Source organism: Nerophis lumbriciformis, linkage group LG33 (assembly GCF_033978685.3).
Source record: "Nerophis lumbriciformis linkage group LG33, RoL_Nlum_v2.1, whole genome shotgun sequence".
In the NCBI taxonomy this organism is placed as follows: domain Eukaryota; kingdom Metazoa; phylum Chordata; class Actinopteri; order Syngnathiformes; family Syngnathidae; genus Nerophis; species Nerophis lumbriciformis.
The window spans coordinates 23621045-23643266 of record NC_084580.2 but is presented as its reverse complement, the minus strand read 5'-3'; the positions used below and the strand labels follow the sequence as shown (position 1 = coordinate 23643266).

Sequence of the window (22222 nt, the reverse complement as noted above, 5' to 3'; positions counted from 1 at the left end):
ACCGAAGCTAACAATCGACCTGGTGCGCTTGTGAGGTAGACATAAAGATTTCCAAATTCCATGTCCGGCCATTGTGTAGGATTATCAGTCCACGCATCTGCTGGAAGGCGGTAAGGGCAGTCGTTTAATCCAACTACAGAACATTTTAACTCGTATCTTAACCTAGCCTCACTGGAAATACTATTTACATAATCATACGCCATTTAGAACAGTTTAAAATGCAGTGAAACCTCGTTAAATACCTTTTCTGTCAATGCTGTGTTCGCTGTGAGCTGGTTTGTTTTCAACGAATTCAATATGGCGACCGGTTGCCAGGGGATTGGCAGGCGGAAGTGACGTAGGTCCGCCCTCGCCTATACCACCAACATGTGGATCTTCCTATCAATAGCCATAAAGGAATGTAAATCCCTTACTTCCTTCAAAGCTGCTTTGAAAAGACACTACAGGTTGTAACTGGGAATAGAAAAAGCCTTTTACTTTTTTAAATTGTATTTTCTAGCAGTATTTGTGTACTTTAAATGCTACTTTCTACATAGTACTGTGTTCTGTGTGAGTTAAACAAATATTTCAAGTGAAACCATGTCAGGCTTTCTTGTAGCAGTGAATGTGTACCGTGATGAAAGTGTACCCTTTCCTATGCAAACTTCTCATAAGTCCTTCAATCAATCAATCACACATTGTTACAAACTGAGAGGAACATCAACCTCAAACTGTCTCGTTTTCATGAAGAATCTAAATGAAAGCATTGCATCATCCCCACAAGACAAAGCATCTTCCTATTGAAGAAAAGTGTTACTAATGAAATATAAAGTTAGTAAAGATGTGAGAGTAAGAAGTCAACAAACCTGTTCTGTGTAACACAACTTGATGATGTTTCTTGTAATAAACATCCAGTAGTTGATGTTGTGGCTCCTTCTCCACTTTTGTTGGACAAAGTTCCTCCTCGTACTTTGCTATCGTTCTTTCGCACATTTTCCCACAATCACAACACTTTACACTCACATTAGTTTCCTACTTGGCGATGTTTAAATAACTTCCGCGTCTCTTTGTTAGCAGCTAACAAGCTAAGCTAACTAGCCAGCTAGCAAGCTACCTTAAGTGAAGCTATCAAACAGGAGAAGTGTCAAAGTGCGCTCAGACTAATGTATCCTGCTACAAACAATTATTAACCGTGTGTACTCTATTAAACAACATATATGTAAGAATACAGAAATATAATGCCCGCGTTTAGGCCTTCTCCGTCAGACGCCATCTTGCTTTATCACCCGATCGGTTCACGCATGCGCGTACCCTACGTCTTCTTCTTTTATTTTTATGGCGGTTGACAAGCAACCTTGTGGTGTGCATTACCGCCACCTACTGAAATGGAGTGTGGACCGAGGTGGATCCCTACTCTATATTCTTTTATTTAACCCAGTCTTTTTTAAATATGTATATAATGCTTTATAACCTATGTGTTCTGAGTGTAATCCTAAAATATCTTCCACTACTAACCTAAACTTCTCTTTCACTAACTTATTTCCCAGTATTTGCCTTTCTCTATTGTATTTGCTACAATGTATTAAAAGATGTCCTCCACTTTCTATGTGATGACAACAGTCACACAGTCCTGTATTATGTTTCCTATCAACTATTTAGATATGTATGTCCTAATCTCATTCTAGTAATAATGTCTTCTTCCTTCCTATTTCTATTCCTCCTCTCATTACACCTACTCTCCTCTGGACTTTGTAATACTCTCTACCTTTTCTTTCCTTATTCCAAATGATCTTTTTATTGTCTTCTATCTTAATGATGTTCTTCACTTCTTCTTTACTGTGCTTCATCTCCATGTTTACTTCTGTTTTAGTGCTTGTTTGTTTTGTGTATCTATCTGCTAATTCATTGCCCACAACTCCTACATGAGCAGGTACCAGAGAAATGTTACCACACTTCCTGCTTTATTTATTCTGCAGATTGCCTGAACTATTTCATCAACTAAATCTTGTCTGGTTTCTCATGCTATGTTTTTTATGCTCATCAATGCACTGCTGGAGTCCGAGCACACGACTGCTTTCCTTGCTTTATTTTCCTCTATCCAATGAACTGCCATATCAATTGCGACCAATTCTCCCGTAAAAACAGATAACTCATCACTGATTCTTTTATTTAATACTATGTTTCCTTGTGGGATAACTGCTGCTGCTCCTACTTTATTACTTATAGTTTTTGATGCATCTGTATATATTATGATGTTGTCTAAAAACGTTTCCTCAATCCATTGTTCTACCTGGTAACTAATTAAATCGATATGATTTAATAATTGCATATTTACCCTTGGGTTGTCATACATCCACGGTGGTATTGCAGGGATTGGTACTGTAGGCTAACTTTAATATTGTCAATTTGAGCTTTATTACATATGTCTCCTATTATCCACCCCAAACTATTCATTTTTTTCTTCTCTTTTTCTTGGCAGTTTAGTAGCACTTGGCGAGTTGGATGTCCTTGCTTGGACCCTTTTAAGTTTGTCCAATAAACTGCTGACAGTTGATTAAGGCTGCAGCTAACGATTATTTTTCTATCGATTAATCTATAGATTATTTTTTCGGTTAATCTATAGATTATTTTTTTCGATTAATCTATAGATTATTTTTCCTTTTACCGATTATTTTTTTTATTTAAAATGAAGATGAAAAAATAAATGTAGGCCAGTTTTTTCAAAAGGCATGGCTTTTATTTACAAAAAAAAAAAAGTATGGCCACTCAGTCAACATTGACAATAACAGAACAAAATATTCTGTAACAATGTAAACATTTAATACTTTTAACATTTAACAAAATTAAAAGTAGCTTATTTGCTTTTTAATGTGCAAATATAAAAGTAAACATCCAGTGCAAATCTTAATATTCTGCAATAGTATAAGCATTTCAAAAGTAAAAGGATTGCTTATTTTGCTTTAAAATGTGCAAAAATAAAGATAAACATTCAATACAAAAAAGTGCAAAACGGAAATATTCTGTAACAACAGTGGAAACATTTCAACAAAAGTAAAAGTATTGCTTATTTGCTAAAATGTGCAAAAATAAACATAAACATCCAATACAAAAAAGTGCAAAACGAAATATTCTGTAACAGTGTAAACATTTCAACAAAAGTAAAAGTATTGCTTATTTTGCTTAATAACACAACAATGATAGTATGATTAAAGTGAAAGTTAATTGTTGGTTTGTACATAGTATACGTAACTGTTAATGTTGTAAAAGGTATTTGCACAAGTAATTAATGTTAGCGTTAAAGAGGAGCGCGTCTTTGTAAACACTGAACAGGCACGCCAAACGCGCCTCTCAGAGCGAAACAGTGCTTTAGTTTATGAATTTACAACGCAGATACAAATGACACATTCATGTTTTTGTGTAATGATGACAACGTATACTCACGCGGACGATTGACTAGTTGGTGGTGATGGCAAGAACGCTGTCGGGTGTTTTCTTTTCAAATGTTCGTTCATAGCCGTTGTGCTGCTATGATAGGCCATTTCCGCTCGACACAGTGTGCATACAACAACATTATTAGCAGAGGTGGGTAGAGTAGCCAGAAATTGTACTCAAGTAAGAGTACTGTTACTTCAGAGATTTATTACTCAAGTAAAAGTAAGGAGTAGTCACCCAAATATTTACTTGAGTAAAAGTAAAAAGTTTGTTGTGAAAAAACTACTCAAGTACTGAGTAACTGATGAGCAACATACACACACATATCATATCATATCATATATATATATATATATATATATATATATATATATATATATATATATATATATATATACATATATATATATATATATATATATATAAAGTTCAACTCAGATTTTAAATTCGAAAAACAACTCAGCAGCGTCGTACAAAAAAGCTTTTATCAATTACGCCAAATAGCGAAAGTGAAACCGCTTCTATCAGGACATGATCTTGAGAAATTAATCCACGCCTTTATCTCGACTCGTCTTGACTACTGTAACGCCCTGTATGTAGGCATTAGCCAGGCCTCCCTCGCCCGCCTGCAGCTCGTGCAGAACTCTGCTGCTCGTCTGCTAACACAGACCCGCAGGCGTGAGCACATCACCCCTATTTTAGCGTCCCTTCACTGGCTCCCTGTGCGTTAAACTCCTTTTATTTGTTTTTAAATGTCTAAACAACCTCGCGCCAACCTATCTCTCCGACCTCCTTCAGCCTTACTGCCCCACCCGATCCTTAAGATCAGCCGATCAGCTGCTGTTGACGGTCCCTGACACAAGGCTGAAGCTTAGAGGTGACAGAGCTTTCGCCGTTGCTGCTCCCAAGCTCTGGAACGACCTACCCCTTAGTGTTAGACAAGCCTCCTCTCTTCCTGTTTTTAAATCTCTCTTAAAAACATACTTTTATTCCATGGCTTTTAACACTGAGTGATATCCATCCTGCAATGGCGCCCCATAATACACCTGCTGTGAACCTGTTTTTATGTTTTTATGTTTTTATTTATTCTATTTTATTTATTTTTTATCGTGTTCTGTTTGTGTTGTGTTGTGTTTGCTCGGTACTCGTTTTATCTTTTAACCTGACCATTGTACAGCACTTTGGCTACCCCTGTGGTAAATTTTAAATGTGCTTTATAAATAAAGTTGATTTGATTTGATTTGATATATATATATATATATATATATATATATATATATATATATATATATATATATATATATATACATATATATACACACACACACACACACACACACACACACACACACACACACACATATATACATATATATATATATATATATATATATATATATATATATATATATATACACATATACATATATATATATATATATATATATATATATATATATATATATATATATATATATATATATATATATATACACATATACATATATATATATATATATATATATATATATATACACATATACATATATATATATATATATATATATATATATATATATATATATATATATATATATATATATATATATATATATATATATATACATACATTGATATATACAGTATATAATTTATATTTATTTATTTTGCCGTTTTTTGTTTACAAGTTAAAGGTGTTTTAATGGATATACATGCATGTTTAACACATATAGATTCCTTTCTTTCATGAAGACAAGAATATAAGTTGGTGTATTACCTGATTCTGATGACTTGCATTGATTGTAATCAGACAGCAGCGCTGATAACGTCCACGTTTTCAAATGGAGTAGAAAAAAAGTTCCTCCTTTCTGTCTAATACCACATGAAAGTGGTTGGTTTTTGGCATCTTATTTGTCCAGCTTCCATATTCGTTTTTATACACTTTACAAGAAATACATTGGCGGCAAACTCCGTAGCTTGCTAGCTTGTTTGCGCTGGCTTTCGGAGACTCTTATTTTGAAAGCGCAGGCGCGATGGAGCGGCACTTTTATTGTGAAGACAGGAACTGTGCAGTCAGTCTTTAGGCTTTGACGGGATGTACAGTTGAAATAAAAAATGGTCTTTTTTCCTTCACACTTTTGATTGATTGATTGGAACTTTTATTAGTAGATTGCACAGTACAGTACATATTCCGTACAATTGACCACTAAATGGTAACACCCGAATACATTTTTCAACTTGTTTAAGTCAGGTCATGTGACCGCCTGGCTCTGTTTGATTGGTCCAACGTCACCAGTGACTGTATCTGATTGGTGGAACGGAGTAAACGTCACCAGTGACTGTATTTGTTGAAACGCAGGCACTATGAAGGTCTGCCTGACAGACCAAAACAAACAAAGCGTGCATTAACAGATCAATAAAAATCAGTAGCGAGTAGCGAGCTGAATGTAGATAAAAGTAGAGGAGTAAAAGTAGCGTTTCTTCTTAGGCTGTTTATTGAAATACTCCCACACTTTTGACGACTTTTGGCGTGCTTTTTTCCCCTCGCTCGCACCGTCTGCTTTGCACTCCGCCATGACGGTAGTGTGACGTGAATATGCGACGCGTCGACGCACAAAAACGGCGTCGACGTATTTACGTAACCGATGACGTGTCGTTTCAGCCCTAGTTTATTATGACATTATTATTGAAATACAGATGACACAAAAGAACCATGGTAAGTAACTGTGGCAAAACAAAGTGACGGAAGTGACGTAGAATACGCGCATGCGTGGACCGATCGGGTGATACAGCAAGATGGCGTCTGACGGAGAAGGCCTAAACGCGGGCATTATATTTCTGTATTCTTACATATATGTTGTTTAATAGAGTACACACGGTTAATAATTGTTTGTAGCAGGATACATTAGTCTGAGCGCACTTTGACACTTCTCCTGTTTGATAGCTTCACTTAAGGTAGCTTGCAGCTAGCTTAGCTGGCTAGTTAGCTTAGCTTGTTAGCTGCTAACAAAGAGACGCGGAAGTTATTTAAACATCGCTAAGTAGGGAACTAATGTGAGTGTAAAGTGTTGTGATTGTGTGAAAATGTGCGAAAGAACGATAGCAAAGTACGAGGAGGAACTTTGTCCAACAAAAGAGGAGAAGGAGCCACAACATCAACTACTGGATGTTTATTATAAGAAACATCATCAAGTTGTGTTACACAGAACAGGTTTGTTTACTTCTTACTCTCACATCTTTACTAACTTCATATTTCATTATTAACACTATTCTTAAATATATTGTGTTTAAGAAGGTTGGCTGTTTTGTGAGGATGATGTACATACAGTCGTGGTCAAAAGTTTACATACACTTGTAAAGAACATCATGTCATGGCTGTCTTGAGTTTCCAATCATTTCTACAACTCTTATTTTTTTTGTGATGTAGTGATTGGAGCACATACTTGTTGGTCACAAAAAACATTCATGAAGTTTGCATCTTTTATGAATTTATTTTGGGTTTACTGAAAATGTGACCAAATCTGCTAGGTCAGAAGTATACATACAGCAATGTTAGTATATATACAGCAATGACGGTAGGCATGATGTTCCTGGGATTAAAGGCCTCACCTTTTTTTCCTCCAAACATATTGCTGGGTATTGTGGCCAAACAGCTCAATTTTTGTTTCATCTGACATGACATGACACCTACTCAGTGGCCTAGTGGTTAGAGTGTCCGTCCTGAGATCGGTAGGTTGGGAGTTCAAATCCCGGCCGAGTCATACCAAAGACTATAAAAATGGGACCCATTACCTCCCTGCTTGGCACTCAGCATCAAGGGTTGGAATTGGGGGTTAAATCACCAAAATGATTCCCGGGCGCAGCCACCGCTGCTGCCCACTGCTCCCCTCACCTCCCAGGGGGTGATCAAGGGTGATGGGTCAAATGCAGAGAATAATTTCGCCACACCTAGTGTGTGTGTGACAATCATTGGTACTTTAACTTTAACTTTTTAACATCACATGGACAAAGATAAGACCTTCTGGAGGAAAGTTCTGTGGTCAGATGAAACAAAAAATTAGCTGTTTTTGGCCACAATGTCCAGAAATATATTTAGAGGAGAAATGGTGAGGCCTTTAATCCCAGGAACACCATGCCCACCGTCAAGCATTGTGGTGGTAGTATTATGCTCTGGGTCTGTTTTGCTGCCAATGGAACTGGTGCTCTGTGATGGGGTGGCGACTTGTCCAGGGTGCAACCCGCCTTCCGCCCATGTGCAGCTGAGATAGGCTCCAGCAACCCCCGCGACCCCGAACGGGACAAGCGGTAGAAAATGGATGGATGGAACTGGTGCTTATAATGGAACAATGAATAAGTAGGATTACCTCCAAATTCTTCAGGACAAGCTAAAATCATCAGCCCGGAGGTTGGGTCTTGGGCGCAGTTGGGTGTTCCAACAGGACAATGACCCCAAACACACCTCAAAAGTGGTAAAGGAATGGCTAAATCAGGCTAGAATGAAGGTTTTAGAATGGCCTTCCCAAAGTCCTGATTTATACGTGTGGACAATGCTGAAGAAACAAGTCCATGTCAGAAAACCAACACATTTATCTGAACTGCACCAATTTTGTCAAGAGGAGTGGTCAAGTGGTCAAGCAGAAGCTTGTGGATGGCTACCAAAAGCGCCTTATTGCAGGTAAACTTGCCAAGGGACATGTAAGCAAATATTAACATTGCTGTATGTATACTTTTGACCCTCACATTTTCAGTAGACCCATAATAAATTCATAAAAAAAGCAAACTTCATGACAAGTATGTGCTCCAATCACTACATCACAAAAAAATAAGAGTTGTAGAAAGTATTGGAAACTCAAGACAGCCATGACATGATGTTCTTTACAAGTGTATGTAAACTTTTGACCACGACTGTATTTACGTCTGGTACTTGCAACCGCGTGGTTGTCGTTGTTCAGTCGAATTTAACTACCCGTAAAAATAAGTTACCTATCCCAGTCCATTTGTAGAATAAACGTAAATCGATGAAGAAGAAAAAATACCATAAATAAATATAAGCAGCAATAAAAATGTACTTTAAAATGCTTCTACACATTCTATTAAAGGCACAGATAACATCCATCCATCCATTTTCTACCGCTTGTCCTTTTCGGGGTCGCGAGGGGTGCTGGAGCCTATCTCAGCTGCATTCGGGCGGAAGGCGTGGTACACCCTGGACAAGTCGCCACCTCATCACAGGGCCAACACTTAAAGACGGACTCACATTCACACACTGGGTCCCATTTAGTGTTGCCAATCAACCTATCCCCAGGTGCATGTCTTTGGAGGTGGGAGGAAGCCGGAGTACCCGGAGGGAACCCACGCAGTCACGGGGAGAACATGCAAACTCCACACAGAAAGATCCCGAGTCCAGGACCGAACCCAGGACCTTGGTATTGTGAGGCACAGATACCAGTGTTTCCATATGTAGGATTGGTACCTAACAGAACTACACCCAGGATTGGCTATCTGTATAATACAACCATTCTCGGGCCCCTGCAGTCTACATATAAACTTAAACATCAGTTTTCTCAGGGTGGCGTGGAAGGTGTTTATCCCTAAATCACAAAAAAGCTTGCTGGCACTACTACCCCTGGCCTTTCTGAGCAGGATTCTGAGACAGTCATTATATGCAACCTGGAGTTTGTGCAAGTTCTCTTTCTTGAACCTCACCCAGAGGGGTGCTGTGTACATAGGGGTGCAGTAAGCTCTAAACAAGTACACCTTCGCTTCATCAGAGCAGTAATGACATTTGCTCACCAGCATATTGGCTTGGACATACAGCAGTCTAAGCATGTCAGCATCATCCTCCATCTTGTCATTGATGATGATAAGATGTTGATCCTCCTTGGTCCTACATATATTACCAAACTCTTTGTCAAACTTGACTCCATAGTCTGAGCATATGTTAGTTAAAGGCCTACTGAAATGCGATTTTCTTATTTAAACGGGGATAGCAGTTCCATTCTATGTGTCATACTTGATCATTTCGCGATATTGCCATATTTTTGCTGAAAGGATTTAGTAGAGAACATCGACGATAAAGTTCGCAACTTTTGGTCGCTGATAAAAAAGCCTTGCCTGTACCGGAAGTAGCAGACGAGTAGCGTGACGTCACAGGTTGTGGAGCTCCTCACATCTGCACATTGTTTACAATCATGGCCACCAGCAGCGAGAGCGATTCGGACCGAGAAAGCCACGATTTCCCCATTAATTTGAGCGAGGATGAAAGATTTGTGGATGAGGAAAGTGAGAGTGAAGGACGAGAGGGCAGTGGGAGCGATTCAGATAGGGAAGATGCTGTGAGAGGCGGGTGGGACCTGATATTCAGCTGGGAATGACTAAAACAGTAAATAAACACAAGACATATATATACTCTATTAGCCACAACACAACCAGGCTTATATTTAATATGCCACAAATTAATCCCGCATAACAAACACCTCCCCCCTCCCGCCAATACAACTCAAACACCTGCACAACACACTCAATCCCACAGCCCAAAGTACCGTTCACCTCCCCAAAGTTCATACAGCACATATATTTCCCCAAAGTCCCCAAAGTTACGTACGTGACATGCACATAGCGGCACGCACGTACGGGCAAGCGATCAAATGTTTGGGAGCCGCAGCTGCATGCGTACTCACGGTACCGCGTCTGCGCATCCAACTCAAAGTCCTCCTGGTAAGAGTCTCTGTTGTCCCAGTTCTCCACAGGCCAATGGTAAAGCTTGACTTTCATCTTCCGGGAATGTAAACAATGAAACCTCGGCTGTGTTTGTGTTGCTGCAGTCGGCCGCAATACACCGCTTCCCACCTACAGCTTTCTTCTTTGCTGTCTCCATTGTTCATTGAACAAATTGCAAAAGATTCACCAACACAGATGTCCAGAATACTGTGGAATTTTGCGATGAAAACAGACGACTTAATAGCTGGCCACCATGCTGTCCCAAAATGTCCTCCACAATCCGTGACGTCACGCGCTGACGTCATCATACCGAGACGTTTTCAGCAGGATATTCCGCGCGGATTTTAAAATTGCAAGCTAACCCGGCCATATTGGCATGTGTTGCAATGTTAAGATTTCATCATTGATATATAAACTATCAGACTGCATGGTCGGTAGTAGTGGCTTTCAGTAGGCCTTTAAGAAGCTGGTGGAACCCTGCACTACTGGGAGATATAATGGCCAAATCATCAGTGTACATAAAGTGGTTGATTAAGGTGTTCCCCATGATGCATCCTGTTCTGCATTCTCCCACTGCCTTGACAAGTCATCCATAGACAGGCTAAATAGGCCTGGTGATAGAAGCCCACCCTGCCGTACCCCATTGCCAACTCTAAAGGGAGAGGATAAACTACTCCCCCATTTTACCTGCATCGTCTGCCTGTCGTACCAATATGCCAGAATATACCCAGAACACCCCTATGCTTCAGATTGGTGAAGAGTTTGAGATGGTTGACTCTGTCAAATGCCTTAGATGCATCAATAAACCCTACCAACATTGTAGAGCCCTGCACTCTGTATTTTTCTACTGCTTCTTTTAAAGCATAAATACACAAGTCAGTGCTGTACTTGCTCGCATTTATTTACTATTTAGAATGCATAAAAAAAAAAACGTGTGTTCTTGATAGGCAAAATAAAAAAAAAAGTGTGGTTCCCTTTTAAGTGAAGTGAAGTATATTTATTTAGCGCTTTTCTCTAGTGACTCAGACCGCTTTACATGGTGAAAGCCATTATCTAAGTTACATTTAAACCAGTGTGGCTGGCACTGGGAGCAGGTGGGTAAAGTACCTTGCCCAAGGACACAACGGCAGTGACTAGGATCAAACCTGGAACCGTCGAGTTGCTGGCACGGCCGCCCTACCAACCGAGCCACGCCGGCCTTAGAATGTATTAAATTCTATCAAAATCTCGTAAAAATCGTAAATACATCCTAGAAATGTCTCAATAATTCCATGAACAATATTTTTATTTAGGAACTTTCTAATGTAACGTGTTTCTATCTACACTTCTGTTAAAATGTAATAATCACTTGTTCTTCTCTTTTGTTAAAATGTAAAAAGCACTTGTTTTGTTGTTTGATACTTTAGTTTTGGCTGATACTACAAAATCAGAATAGTTGTGTTGGTTCACAAACTAGGAATTTTTCTTGGTGCAATGGTGCAACATAAAACACATATAACACAGATTTGGTAATAACAAGAGCTGTAACTGAGCTGAAATGTAGGTATCGATCCAATACCAATGCGGATACTAATATTTATATTTTTCAAGATAATTGAATAATTACATTTTTGTTCGCAATCATAATCAGACAAAAACACAGGATGGTGGTGTTAGAATATCAATTGAATATTTAAATATGGCTCTGAATTAAATCATTTGGTTTATGCCCTTAAAGTCTTCCTTTTTTTACTGAGTTTGTACACAATAACAAACTCAAACAAAATATATATAATACAACATAGCGGTCAAACCACTGTATCAACCTTATACTGATATTATACTTGGCATTGTTACTGTCGATTTTTGTATTGATCGGTCCACATTTGTTTAAATTTAAGAGCTTTAGCAGAGTTTCTGTGGGTCATTAAAAAACATTAAAAGTCATTAAATGGACTTTGCCTAAATTAAGGCCTTAAATGGTATTAAACACCTTTAAATATGATGTCCAGAGGCATTAAAATATTCATACAATCTTAAGCCGGGACCGATATAAATAAAAATAAACCTAATAACTTAATTCTTGCCGTCATCAATACATTGCTATGTCCGTGTGTTTCCTTCTTGGTCTGTGGATTTTAAACTGGACTAAGAGGTCTCACTCTGTGCATCGCTCTCAGCACCTGAGCATGTTAATTCCACAGTACACTTACATGAACAAAGTGAGCCTCTTGTCAGTCATTCACAGATTTACACTGTAAACAACCTAATCCATACCTGCCAACTACTCCGGTTTTCCCGTAATTAGTACGGTTTTCATCAACCTGTTCCGGGTTACGGTTTCAGTGATAAAAAATACGTTTTTTCATTAATTAAAAAAAAAATTTTTTTTAAGTTTTATTCACGAAATCGCGTAACAACAATGACAATCGACACTGCTTCCCGTAACTTCCTATCGAGCCATTCCGAATGCCATGCGCGAGGCTATTTATAGCACCGCTGCCAAGCACGAGGCACCAGTTGCCCATTGTTTCCAAACGAGCGAACGATCATGGAATCAGCCGGAGAAAAATCGCATACGAGTCTTAAACCGAAAAGAAAACTGCAGTCATTCCGTGAAGAATATTCAAAAGCCTATCCGGGAATAATTATCCGTTCCAAAAAGGGTGAAAACTACGCGAATTGCACCTTGTGCAGACAAGATTTTTCGATCGGACGCGGAGGAATTAGCGATGTAAAAGACCACGTTGGGACAAAAAAACACAAGTCTAATGCCGTTGCTAGCGATACAAGTGGAAAACTCTCAACGTTTTTCGTCGCCCAAACAGATTCTTTGGATGTGATAAATGCCGAAGTTTTATTTACGGAGGCAATAATTGAGCATGGACTTCCAATCGCACTGGCTGATCACATGGGACAGTTATTTCGGAAAATGTTTCCCGACTCGAAAATCGCCAAAAAAATATGGATGTGGTCGAACCAAAACATCAAACATTATTGGTTGACAGGATAACTGGCATTAACTGTCAAAATAATTTCAAACTATTGAAGTTAGCTTACAGAATAAACATGTCAATCAACCCATATGATTTTTGCTGTAATATTTTTGTTTTGAAAAGTCACTGTGACTGATAGAAACGTGATGGTTTTAGCAACATTTTAACCTGTCTGAATGCTAATAATCATTTTGCGTCGGGGGGCTTCGCCCGCCAGAACCCCACACCAGGACTTTGTCCTGGACCCTGGCTACTAGGTTTTTAAGATTTCAAAAGTTGGCAGGTATGCTAATCTTTTCTCCAAGTTTATACATCAGTTACTGACATTAAAATCACAGGGGACGCTGGAGCCTATCCCAGCTGCACTCAGGCTGCAGGGAATTTATCGCAATATAGATTTTAGGCCATATTGCCCACCCCTTGTAAAAAGTGGTCTTCTTTTCCTGTGAATAATGTTGTAAAGAGCAGTGTGTTTGTTTTCAGGCCAATTCATATAATAACTTGTTATTTTAAGTACATGTAAACTTACTGACTGAATCTGGACATTTCTCAAGCATGTTTGTCATTTTGTGTCCTGCAGACGTCTGTGAAGAACAACTTCTGCCTGAAAAACAGGAGTGTAGCTTCAGGATGGTGAAGGAGGATCCATCAAAGAGGAAGACCAGGCACCACAGACCCTCTGGTGTCTCCTTTTCCTCTTTGACACAGACCCTGCCCTGTAAAAAGGAAGAGGAAGACTCACTGACCCCCCACATTAAAGATGAAGAGGAGGAACACAGCATCAGTCAGGAGGGAGAGCCTATTGAAGGACTGGTGGACTTCCCAGTGACTGGTGTTCCTGTGAAGAGTGAAGATGATGAGGTCAAAGGTGAAAGTGAGGAGAAGAGCAGCAGCTCAACACAACACATGACAACAGAAGCTGATGGAGACCACTGTGGAGGATCACAAGCAGACAAGCTCTTAGCTCCACTATCAGATAGTGAGGACACAACGTCACACTCTCCTGACACTGATGATGAAGACTCTAAAGATGATAAGACATGTCACACTGACAACACTCACCTCAAATGTTCTCACTGCGACAAAACCTTTAAATACCACAGTGATCTGAAAACACACCTGAGAAGACACACCGGAGAAAAACCTTTTATCTGTTCAATATGTGGTAAATGTTTTACACGAAGTCAGAGTTTGAAAGTACACATGAGAATACACACTGAAGAAAAACCTTTTATCTGTTTAATCTGTAGTAAAGGTTTTATTCTAAGTAACCATTTGAAAGTGCACATGAGAATACACACTGGTGAAAAACCTTTTATCTGTTCAATCTGTGGTAAAGGTTTTGTACAAAGTAACAATTTGAAAGTACACATGACAACACACACGGGTGAAAAACCTGTGTCCTGTTCAACCTGTGGTAAAGGTTTTACACAAAGTCAATATTTGAAAGTACACATGAGAACACACACTGGTGAAAAACCTTTTTCCTGTTCAACCTGTGGTAAAGGTTTTACACATGGTCATCATTTGAAAGTACACACGAGAACGCACACTGGCGAAAAACCTTTTTCCTGTTCAATCTGTGGTAAGGGTTTTACAGAAAGTCAACATTTGAAAAGACACACTAGAACACACACTGGTGACAAATCACATTACTGTTCAATCTGTAGTAAAAGTTTTGTACAAAGTCAATATTTGAAAGTACACATGAGAACACACACTGGTGAAAAACCTTGTTCCTGAACAATCTGTGGCAAAGTATGTAAAGAAAATCAGTGTTTGAAAAAACACACACTGGTGAAAAATCACATTTATGTTCAATCTGCAACAGAAGCTTTTGTGAACGATCAAACCTTGTAGCACACATGAGAACACACCCAGGAGAGAAAGTGTTGAGTTGCAGTGTGTGTGGTGAAAGATTGTCTTCTAAGTACCAGAGTAAGAAACACAAGTGTGCTGGTGAGAACAGCAGCAGCAAATGAAACTGCAGGATTTGAAATAAACTGTCAAGACTTTAATTTGGACTTTCTAACAACATCAGCACATATAACATGTGTGACATTGTTGTTTGTGTAACAATCTTTTTAATATGCTTCTACGTTTATAGATTAGATATTTTATATTAGTGCTTTTGTCAGTCAAGTGCATGCATTAATAAGCAACATTGAGTACTTTTATTAAAAATTGAGCAGAACATTTTGCCTGAAAAGGTGAGAGTAAACAGTACAAGACATATTTTACATACAATAAACATTTTATGTGTATATATATACATCATACAATTTTATACTTATTCATGATAGTGTTTTTTTATAGGTGTTTGATATATTGAAGCGTTACATAGTTTTATTTGTAATTGTTAATGATCCCATAGATTAGCATATTTATATGATATACATATGTACTGGTTCACATCTGAAACATCTTCTGGACCACTTCATATTATTTACTTTATTCATCATTTGAACAGTTGTCTTTTATACAATTTTAAAATGTGTGACTTTATGAGCTATTTGTTGGGTCTTTATAATCCATTTTATTAATTATCTTTATTACTCTCTTTTGTAATATGATGATTGTGTTGTGATTGTTTTATATGTATGCAATATAAAAAGTGAGAGAAAATGGCTGAATTGTTTGTGGAAGGATGGTTTTGTTTTTACAAACTTACATTTGTGGATAAAACAAGAACTCCCATTATTGTGTTTTAAACATTTTGTATGGTTGTTTTTCTTTTTAACATCCCCAAAACGATATCAATATCAATCAAAGTTTGGAGTGTCAGGCAAAAGCCAATATTGTACATCATCTCACAGAGATTTACTTTGCATACATTCATAAAATAAACTGTTTATTTTGTTTCCCTATCACAGAACAAACAAGTGTTGTCTTTAATTGCAAAACAACATCCTACAAATTATTTTAAGTGGTCAATTTAGTTTTTTGTTTTTTTTAATGAACTCCTTTGCCTTTGAAAGAATGGAAACTTTCAAGTTATGAATATATATTTTTTCTTCCAGTAAAGATTAAATAGTAAATAATTAAAAAAGATGATATGATGTAAGGCTGAAACGACGCGTCGACGTCATCGATTACGTAAATATGTCGACGCCGTTTTTGTGCGTCGACGCGTCGCATACCGTATTTCCTTGAATAGCCGCCGGGGCGCTAATTAATTTAAAACCTCTTCTCACTCCTGCGCTTACCAAAAGGCGTGGGGTAAATTTAGGCCTGCGCTTATAAATTTGAGTGATGTAAGGATACCATCATGAAAAGCACATTTAATTAAAAAAAACCGTTAATATTGTCTTACCTTTACTTATAAATGAAGTCCATGAGCAGCTGCTTCTGAACAAAAGCATCGATAACTTGTTTTTAGAAGTCTTCCTTATCTTTCTTCAGTTTTAAAAGTCTCTCTGTCTCGATGGAGATATTCATTTAACTATTACCTCCTGTTTAGAAAACTGTTTTATTTTAGATATGTCATCCTCCATGTTAAAAGTGCAAGCAAACGATCGCTGCTCACTCTTGTGGCTTGTTGTCTTCTTCTGCAGCACCGGTCTTCTGCAGTACCGGTAGTCGCAAGAAGGATCACTAGCGCCCTCTACCAGCAGGAGGCGGGAGTCATTTAATGACTCATATTTGACACACGCAGCTACGGCATACTTGCCAACCTTGAGACCTGCGATTTCGGGAGGTGGGGGATGGGGGTGGGGGGCGTGGTCGGGGTGAGGCGGGGCGGGGGCGTGGTTGGGGGCGTGGTTAAGATATATATAAGAAATACTTGAGTGTCAGTGAATTCTAGCTATATATATTTTTTATTTTTATTACATATACATATATATATATATATATATATATATATATATATATATAAATAAATAAAAGAAATACTTGAATTTCAGTGTTCATTTATTTACACATATACACACACATAACACTCATCTACTCATTGTTGAGATAAGGGTTGAATTGTCCATCCTTGTTCTATTCTCTGTCACTATTTCAGAACACACACATTATACAAATATACATTATAAAATCAATAAGAAAACGGGAGCTCTAATTTGGGAGTCTGAATTAGGATCAGAAGTTCCTATATAAACATTGCGCACTCACGTCGCCTTTTTGTATTGATTATTGCAGCTGTGCACTGGATTCATTCAAAAATACAAACTACAACTCACAAACACTTTAGAGTTAGGCTCCACCATCAGAATGTGTACTTAAACTTATAAAGATCACATGGATGTTATTCAGTGAGTTGATTCACCAAAACTAACCTGTTATACAGGAGGAAAAAGCACACAGGACGTTTCAATTGTTCACAGACTGGTCGCTCTCATCAGAATGACAAGACACTTCCGGTCTGCAGGTGATAGCATTCAATTGAGAAGAAACGCCCTACTGCCCCCTACTGACCAATGTGAATACTGATAAATGTGTAATGACAGCTCCAAAAACGAATTCAAACCACAAAATAAAATAAATAAATCAATACAAAAATGTGACACATTATGGGTGGGTCACATATGCATGTACAGTAGATGGCAGTATTGTCCTGTTTAAAAGTGTCACAACATTGCTGTTTACGGCAGACGAACTGCTTTACGGTAGACGAAAACTTGACTGCTGTTGTTGTGTGTTGTTACCGCACTGGGAGGACGTTAATGAAACTGCCTAAAAATAAACCCACATAAGAAACTAAGAACTCGCCCTCCATCATTAGCTGTTTTTATTGTGGGAAAGCGGACGTGTGAACAGGCTGTCAACACGTCACTCAGGTCCGCATGCCTGAATTTCGGGAGATTTTCGGGAGAAAATTTGTCCCGGGAGGTTTTCGGGAGAGGCGCTGAATTTCGGGAGTCTCCCGGAAAATCCGGGAGGGTTGGCAAGTATGAGCTACGGTATATTAATAAAACATAGCTGCTCACTGTTCTTTTTAGCATATTCAATAGCTTGGACCTTAAATCCTACTGAATAGCTCTTAATCTTCTTCCCTTTATGCCATTTCAAATGATTGAAATCAGCCTCCTCCATTTTGAAAATGATGACAGGTGAAGTGTCACTCGTGACGTGACGAGTTTGACCCGGCGGAAGTTCTAGAAATATGCGAATTATTTTGCGAAACGAGTTTGACCCGGCGAAAATTCCAGACATGTGCTAATAAAATTAATATTTTGTGAAACGAGTTTGATGCGGCATTAATCCTGAGCCGGCGGTAAGGCCAAGCATGCGCTAATTATTTTGCGAAACGAGTTTGACCCGGCAGTAATTCGAGGAAATTCGCACTTTTTTGTATAGGATGTTTATCTTTATTTTTGCACATTTTAAAGCAAAATAAGCAAAACTTTTACTTTTGAAATACTTATACTATTGCAGAATATTAAGATTTGCACTGTATGTTTATTTTGTATTTGCACGTTAAAAAGCAAATAAGCTACTTTTAATTGTGTTAAATGTTAAAAGTTTTAAATGTTTACATTGTTACAGAATATTTTGTCATGTTGTTGTCAATGTTGACTGAGTGGCCATACTTTTTTCTTTTTTTTGTAAATAAAAGCCATGCCTTTTGAAAAAACTGGCCTACATTTATTTTTTCATCTTCATTTTAAATAAAAAAAATAATCGGTAAAAGGAAAAATAATCTATAGATTAATCGAAAAAATAATCTATAGATTAACCGATTAATCAAAAAAAATAATCTATAGATTAATCGATAGAAAAATAATCGTTAGCTGCAGCCTTAATATGATGTAATTAGAATCATTTGAACGAAAGCCTTTTTAATTATTTTTAAATTATTTTTATTTGCAGGTCGTACTTAATAAAATAATACTTTTATCAGTCAATAAGTGCATCAGCGACCAAATGCCTTTTTCAAACCATTGCTGTACAAAGATGGATTTGTTTCTCATTTTAATATAAGAACAATTCCATAGTAGAGTATTGTGTGTGATGAAGTTGTGTTTGTAAATTAGTTTCCAGTACAACAACACTTGCTGGTAGGGATGGGTACCGTTCACTTTTAATTCCATGTTTTATGTGTTATATATGTAAATATATTGTGTGTTTGTATTTTGCCAACATGGTAGAATCACATGGTAGGCAGGTTTTATCATGTTTTTCTGTCACTTTGAGGAAATGGCATAAAGAGGAAGATGACAATAAAATGGACGCCTTTTTTTTGGGTGACTTCCAGCTAGGAGAGGGACAGTTTTTGAGTTCCAGACCCAAGTGGAGAACCAAGGCAGGCCAGCCTTCTTAACGGGACAGGCACCTAGACACTTTGGCAAATTTACTCCCTTTTTTTTGTGACTTCCAGCTAGGAGAGGGACAATTTTTGAGTTCCGGACCCAGGTGGAGAACCAAGGCAGGCCAGCCTTATAATGCCACTTGGACAATGATGTACAGAACAGAAGATATTTAGTTTATTTTTGGTTTTAGGCGATTCTTTTTTATTTTTTTTATTTCACAAAACCTCTCCATTATCCAGCTAACGATTTCTGGTAGCTGGTTAAAAGGAAATTGAAGGGGATGATGAAGGTATGGAGATGGATAGGACTAGAGGGGAGAGAGGAAAGAAGGGCAGAGGGAGTCATGAAGGAAAGTCGAGTGTTGAAAGAGTGCACAAAGAAGATGAAGGAGTAGAAAGGAGGAAAAAGATTATGGTAGATAATTGCAAGATTATATATAAATTTAAGTCAGATGAAGACATGAATGATACTGGTTTGATGACACTGGTTAAGGGATTCAAGAAGGACATTGGAGAGGTGGAGATGGCCAAAGTACTAAAGGATGGAAGCCCATCCATCCATCCATCCATCCATCTTCTTCCGCTTATCCGAGGTCGGGTCGCGGGGGCAGCAGCCTAAGCAGGGAAGCCCAGACTTTCCTCTCCCCAGCCACTTCGTCCAGCTCTTCCTGTGGGACCCCGAGGCGTTCCCAGGCCAGCCGGGAGACATAGTCTTCCCAACGTGTCCTGGGTCTTCCCCGCGGCCTCCTACCGGTCGGACGTGCCCTAAACACCTCCCTAGGGAGGCGTTCGGGTGGCATCCTGACCAGATGCACGAACCACCTCATCTGGCTCCTCTCGATGTGGAGGAGCAGCGGCTTTACTTTGAGCTCCCCCCGGATGACAGAGCTTCTCACCCTATCTCTAAGGGAGAGCCCCGCCACCCGGCGGAGGAAACGCATTTGGGCCGCTTGTACCCGTGATCTTGTCCTTTCGGTCATAACCCAAAGCTCATGACCATAGGTGAGGATGGGAACGTAGATCGACCGGTAAATTGAGAGCTTTGCCTTCCGGCTCAGCTCCTTCTTCACCACAACGGATCGATACAGCGTCCACATTACTGAAGACGCCGCATCGAACCACCTGGCAATCTCACCATCCACTCTTCCTTCACTCGTGAGCAAGACTCCGAGGTACTTGAACTCCTCCACTTGGGGCAGGGTCTCCTCCCCAACCCGGAGATGGCACTCCACCGTTTTCCAGGCGAGAACCATGGACTCGGACTTGGAGGTGCTGATTCTCATCCCAGTCGCTTCACACTCGGCTGCGAACCGATCCAGTGAGAGCTGAAGATCCTGGCCAGATGAAGCCATCAGGACCACATTATCCGCAAAAAGCAGAGACCTAATCCTGCAGCCACCAAACCGAAACTCTTCAACGCCTTGACTGCGCCTAGAAATTCTGTCCATAAAAGTTCAGAACAGAATGGGTGACAAAGGGCAGCCTTGGCGGAGTCCAACCCTCACTGGAAACGTACCCGTGATCTTGTCCTTTCGGTCATAACCCAACGCTCATGACCATAGGTGAGGATGGGAACGTAGATCGACCGGTAAATTGAGAGCTTTGCCTTCCGGCTCAGCTCCTTCTTCACCACAACGGATCGATACAGCGTCCGCATTACTGAAGACGGATGGAAGCCTTTTGATCAAATGTAAAAATGGAGAGCAAAAGAACAAAAGCAATGCGATTGCAAAAGCTGTGCAATAAGATAATAAAGTAGAAGCATTTAAGTCCCATCTTAAAACTCATTTGTATACTCTAGCCTTTAAATAGCCCCCCTGTTAGACCAGTTGATCTGCCGTTTCTTTTCTTTTCTCCTCTGCTCCCCTGTTCCTTGTGGAGAGGGGGGGGGGGGGGAATGCACAGGTCCGGTGGCCATGGATGAAGTGCTGGCTGTCCAGAGTCGGGACCCGGGGTGGACCGCTCGCCTGTGCATCGGCTGGGAACATCTCTGCGCTGCTGACCCGTCTCCGCTCGGGATGGTGTCCTGCTGGCCCCACTATGGATTGGACTCTTACTATTATGTTGGATCCACTATGGACTGGACTCTCACAATATTATGTCAGACCCACTCGACATCCATTGCTTTCGGTCTCCCCTAGAGGGGGGGGGGTTACCCACATATGCGGTCCTCTCCAAGGTTTCTCATAGTCATTCACATCGACGTCCCACTGGGGTGAGTTTTTCCTTGCCCTTATGTGGGCTTTGTACCGAGGATGTCGTTGTGGCTTGTGCAGCCCTTTGAGACACTTGTGATTTAGGGCTATATAAATAAACATTGATTGATTGATTGATTGATTGAAAGACAAGAATGGAAGTGGGAGAACGAAAGGGGGCAAGAGGAGTCATGACAGGAATCCCAAGAGGAGAAAATTTCGAAGATTTGAAAAGAGAAATAAAAGGGAGAACTCTCACAATGATGAAGAGATTGATGGCATTTAGAAACGGAGAAAAGACGGAGAGCGAATCTGTGCTAGTGCAGTTTGTCCAGGAAGTCCTCCCGGAAATAATTATGATAGGGTTTTTAAGTTTCTACGCTAGAGCTTACGTCCCACCCCCAGTACCTTGTTTCAAATGCCAACACTATGGGCACACAGTAGTGTGTGTCATGCTAAGATGAGATGTGGAAGGTGTGGAGGGGAGCATGAATATGGACAATGTGGACGTCATGAACAGATCAAGTGTTGTAACTGTGGGGGGAATCACACAGCAGCTTATGGGGGCTGCATCAGAAGGAAACAGAAGTACAGCACATCAGAGTAGAAAGAAATATTGAATATGCAAAAGTGAAAAGTGGAGAACAAGACAGTGTCATGATCCG

The 22222-nt window shown here is 39.4% G+C and overlaps 2 protein-coding genes across 8 annotated transcripts in view; one reads left to right on the top strand and one right to left on the bottom strand.

Moving 5' to 3' along the window:
* LOC133575711 (uncharacterized) overlaps positions 1 to 15965 on the top strand; it is a 46649-nt gene extending 30684 nt beyond the window's left edge. Inside the window, exons 1-2 of one of the 2 annotated variants that reach the window (XM_061928497.1) lie at positions 6139 to 6622; positions 13687 to 15965. In XM_061928497.1, coding sequence (XP_061784481.1) covers positions 6496 to 6622; positions 13687 to 14849 — 1290 coding nt within the window. In that variant the 5' untranslated portion in view covers positions 6139 to 6495 and the 3' untranslated portion in view covers positions 14850 to 15965. Of the gene's footprint in view, positions 1 to 6138; positions 6623 to 13686 lie in introns of those variants that run through there. The other variant, XM_061928496.1, reaches the window with a different exon arrangement.
* Positions 1 to 22222, bottom strand: part of LOC133575696 (uncharacterized) — a 459465-nt gene that overhangs the window by 355025 nt on the left and 82218 nt on the right. The window contains exon 1 of one of the 6 annotated variants that reach the window (XM_061928464.2): positions 846 to 1300. The exons of the other annotated variants lie outside the window; for them this stretch is intronic. Coding sequence (XP_061784448.1) covers positions 846 to 972 — 127 coding nt within the window. The 5' untranslated portion in view covers positions 973 to 1300. Of the gene's footprint in view, positions 1 to 845; positions 1301 to 22222 lie in introns of those variants that run through there. 6 annotated transcript variants of the gene reach the window in all.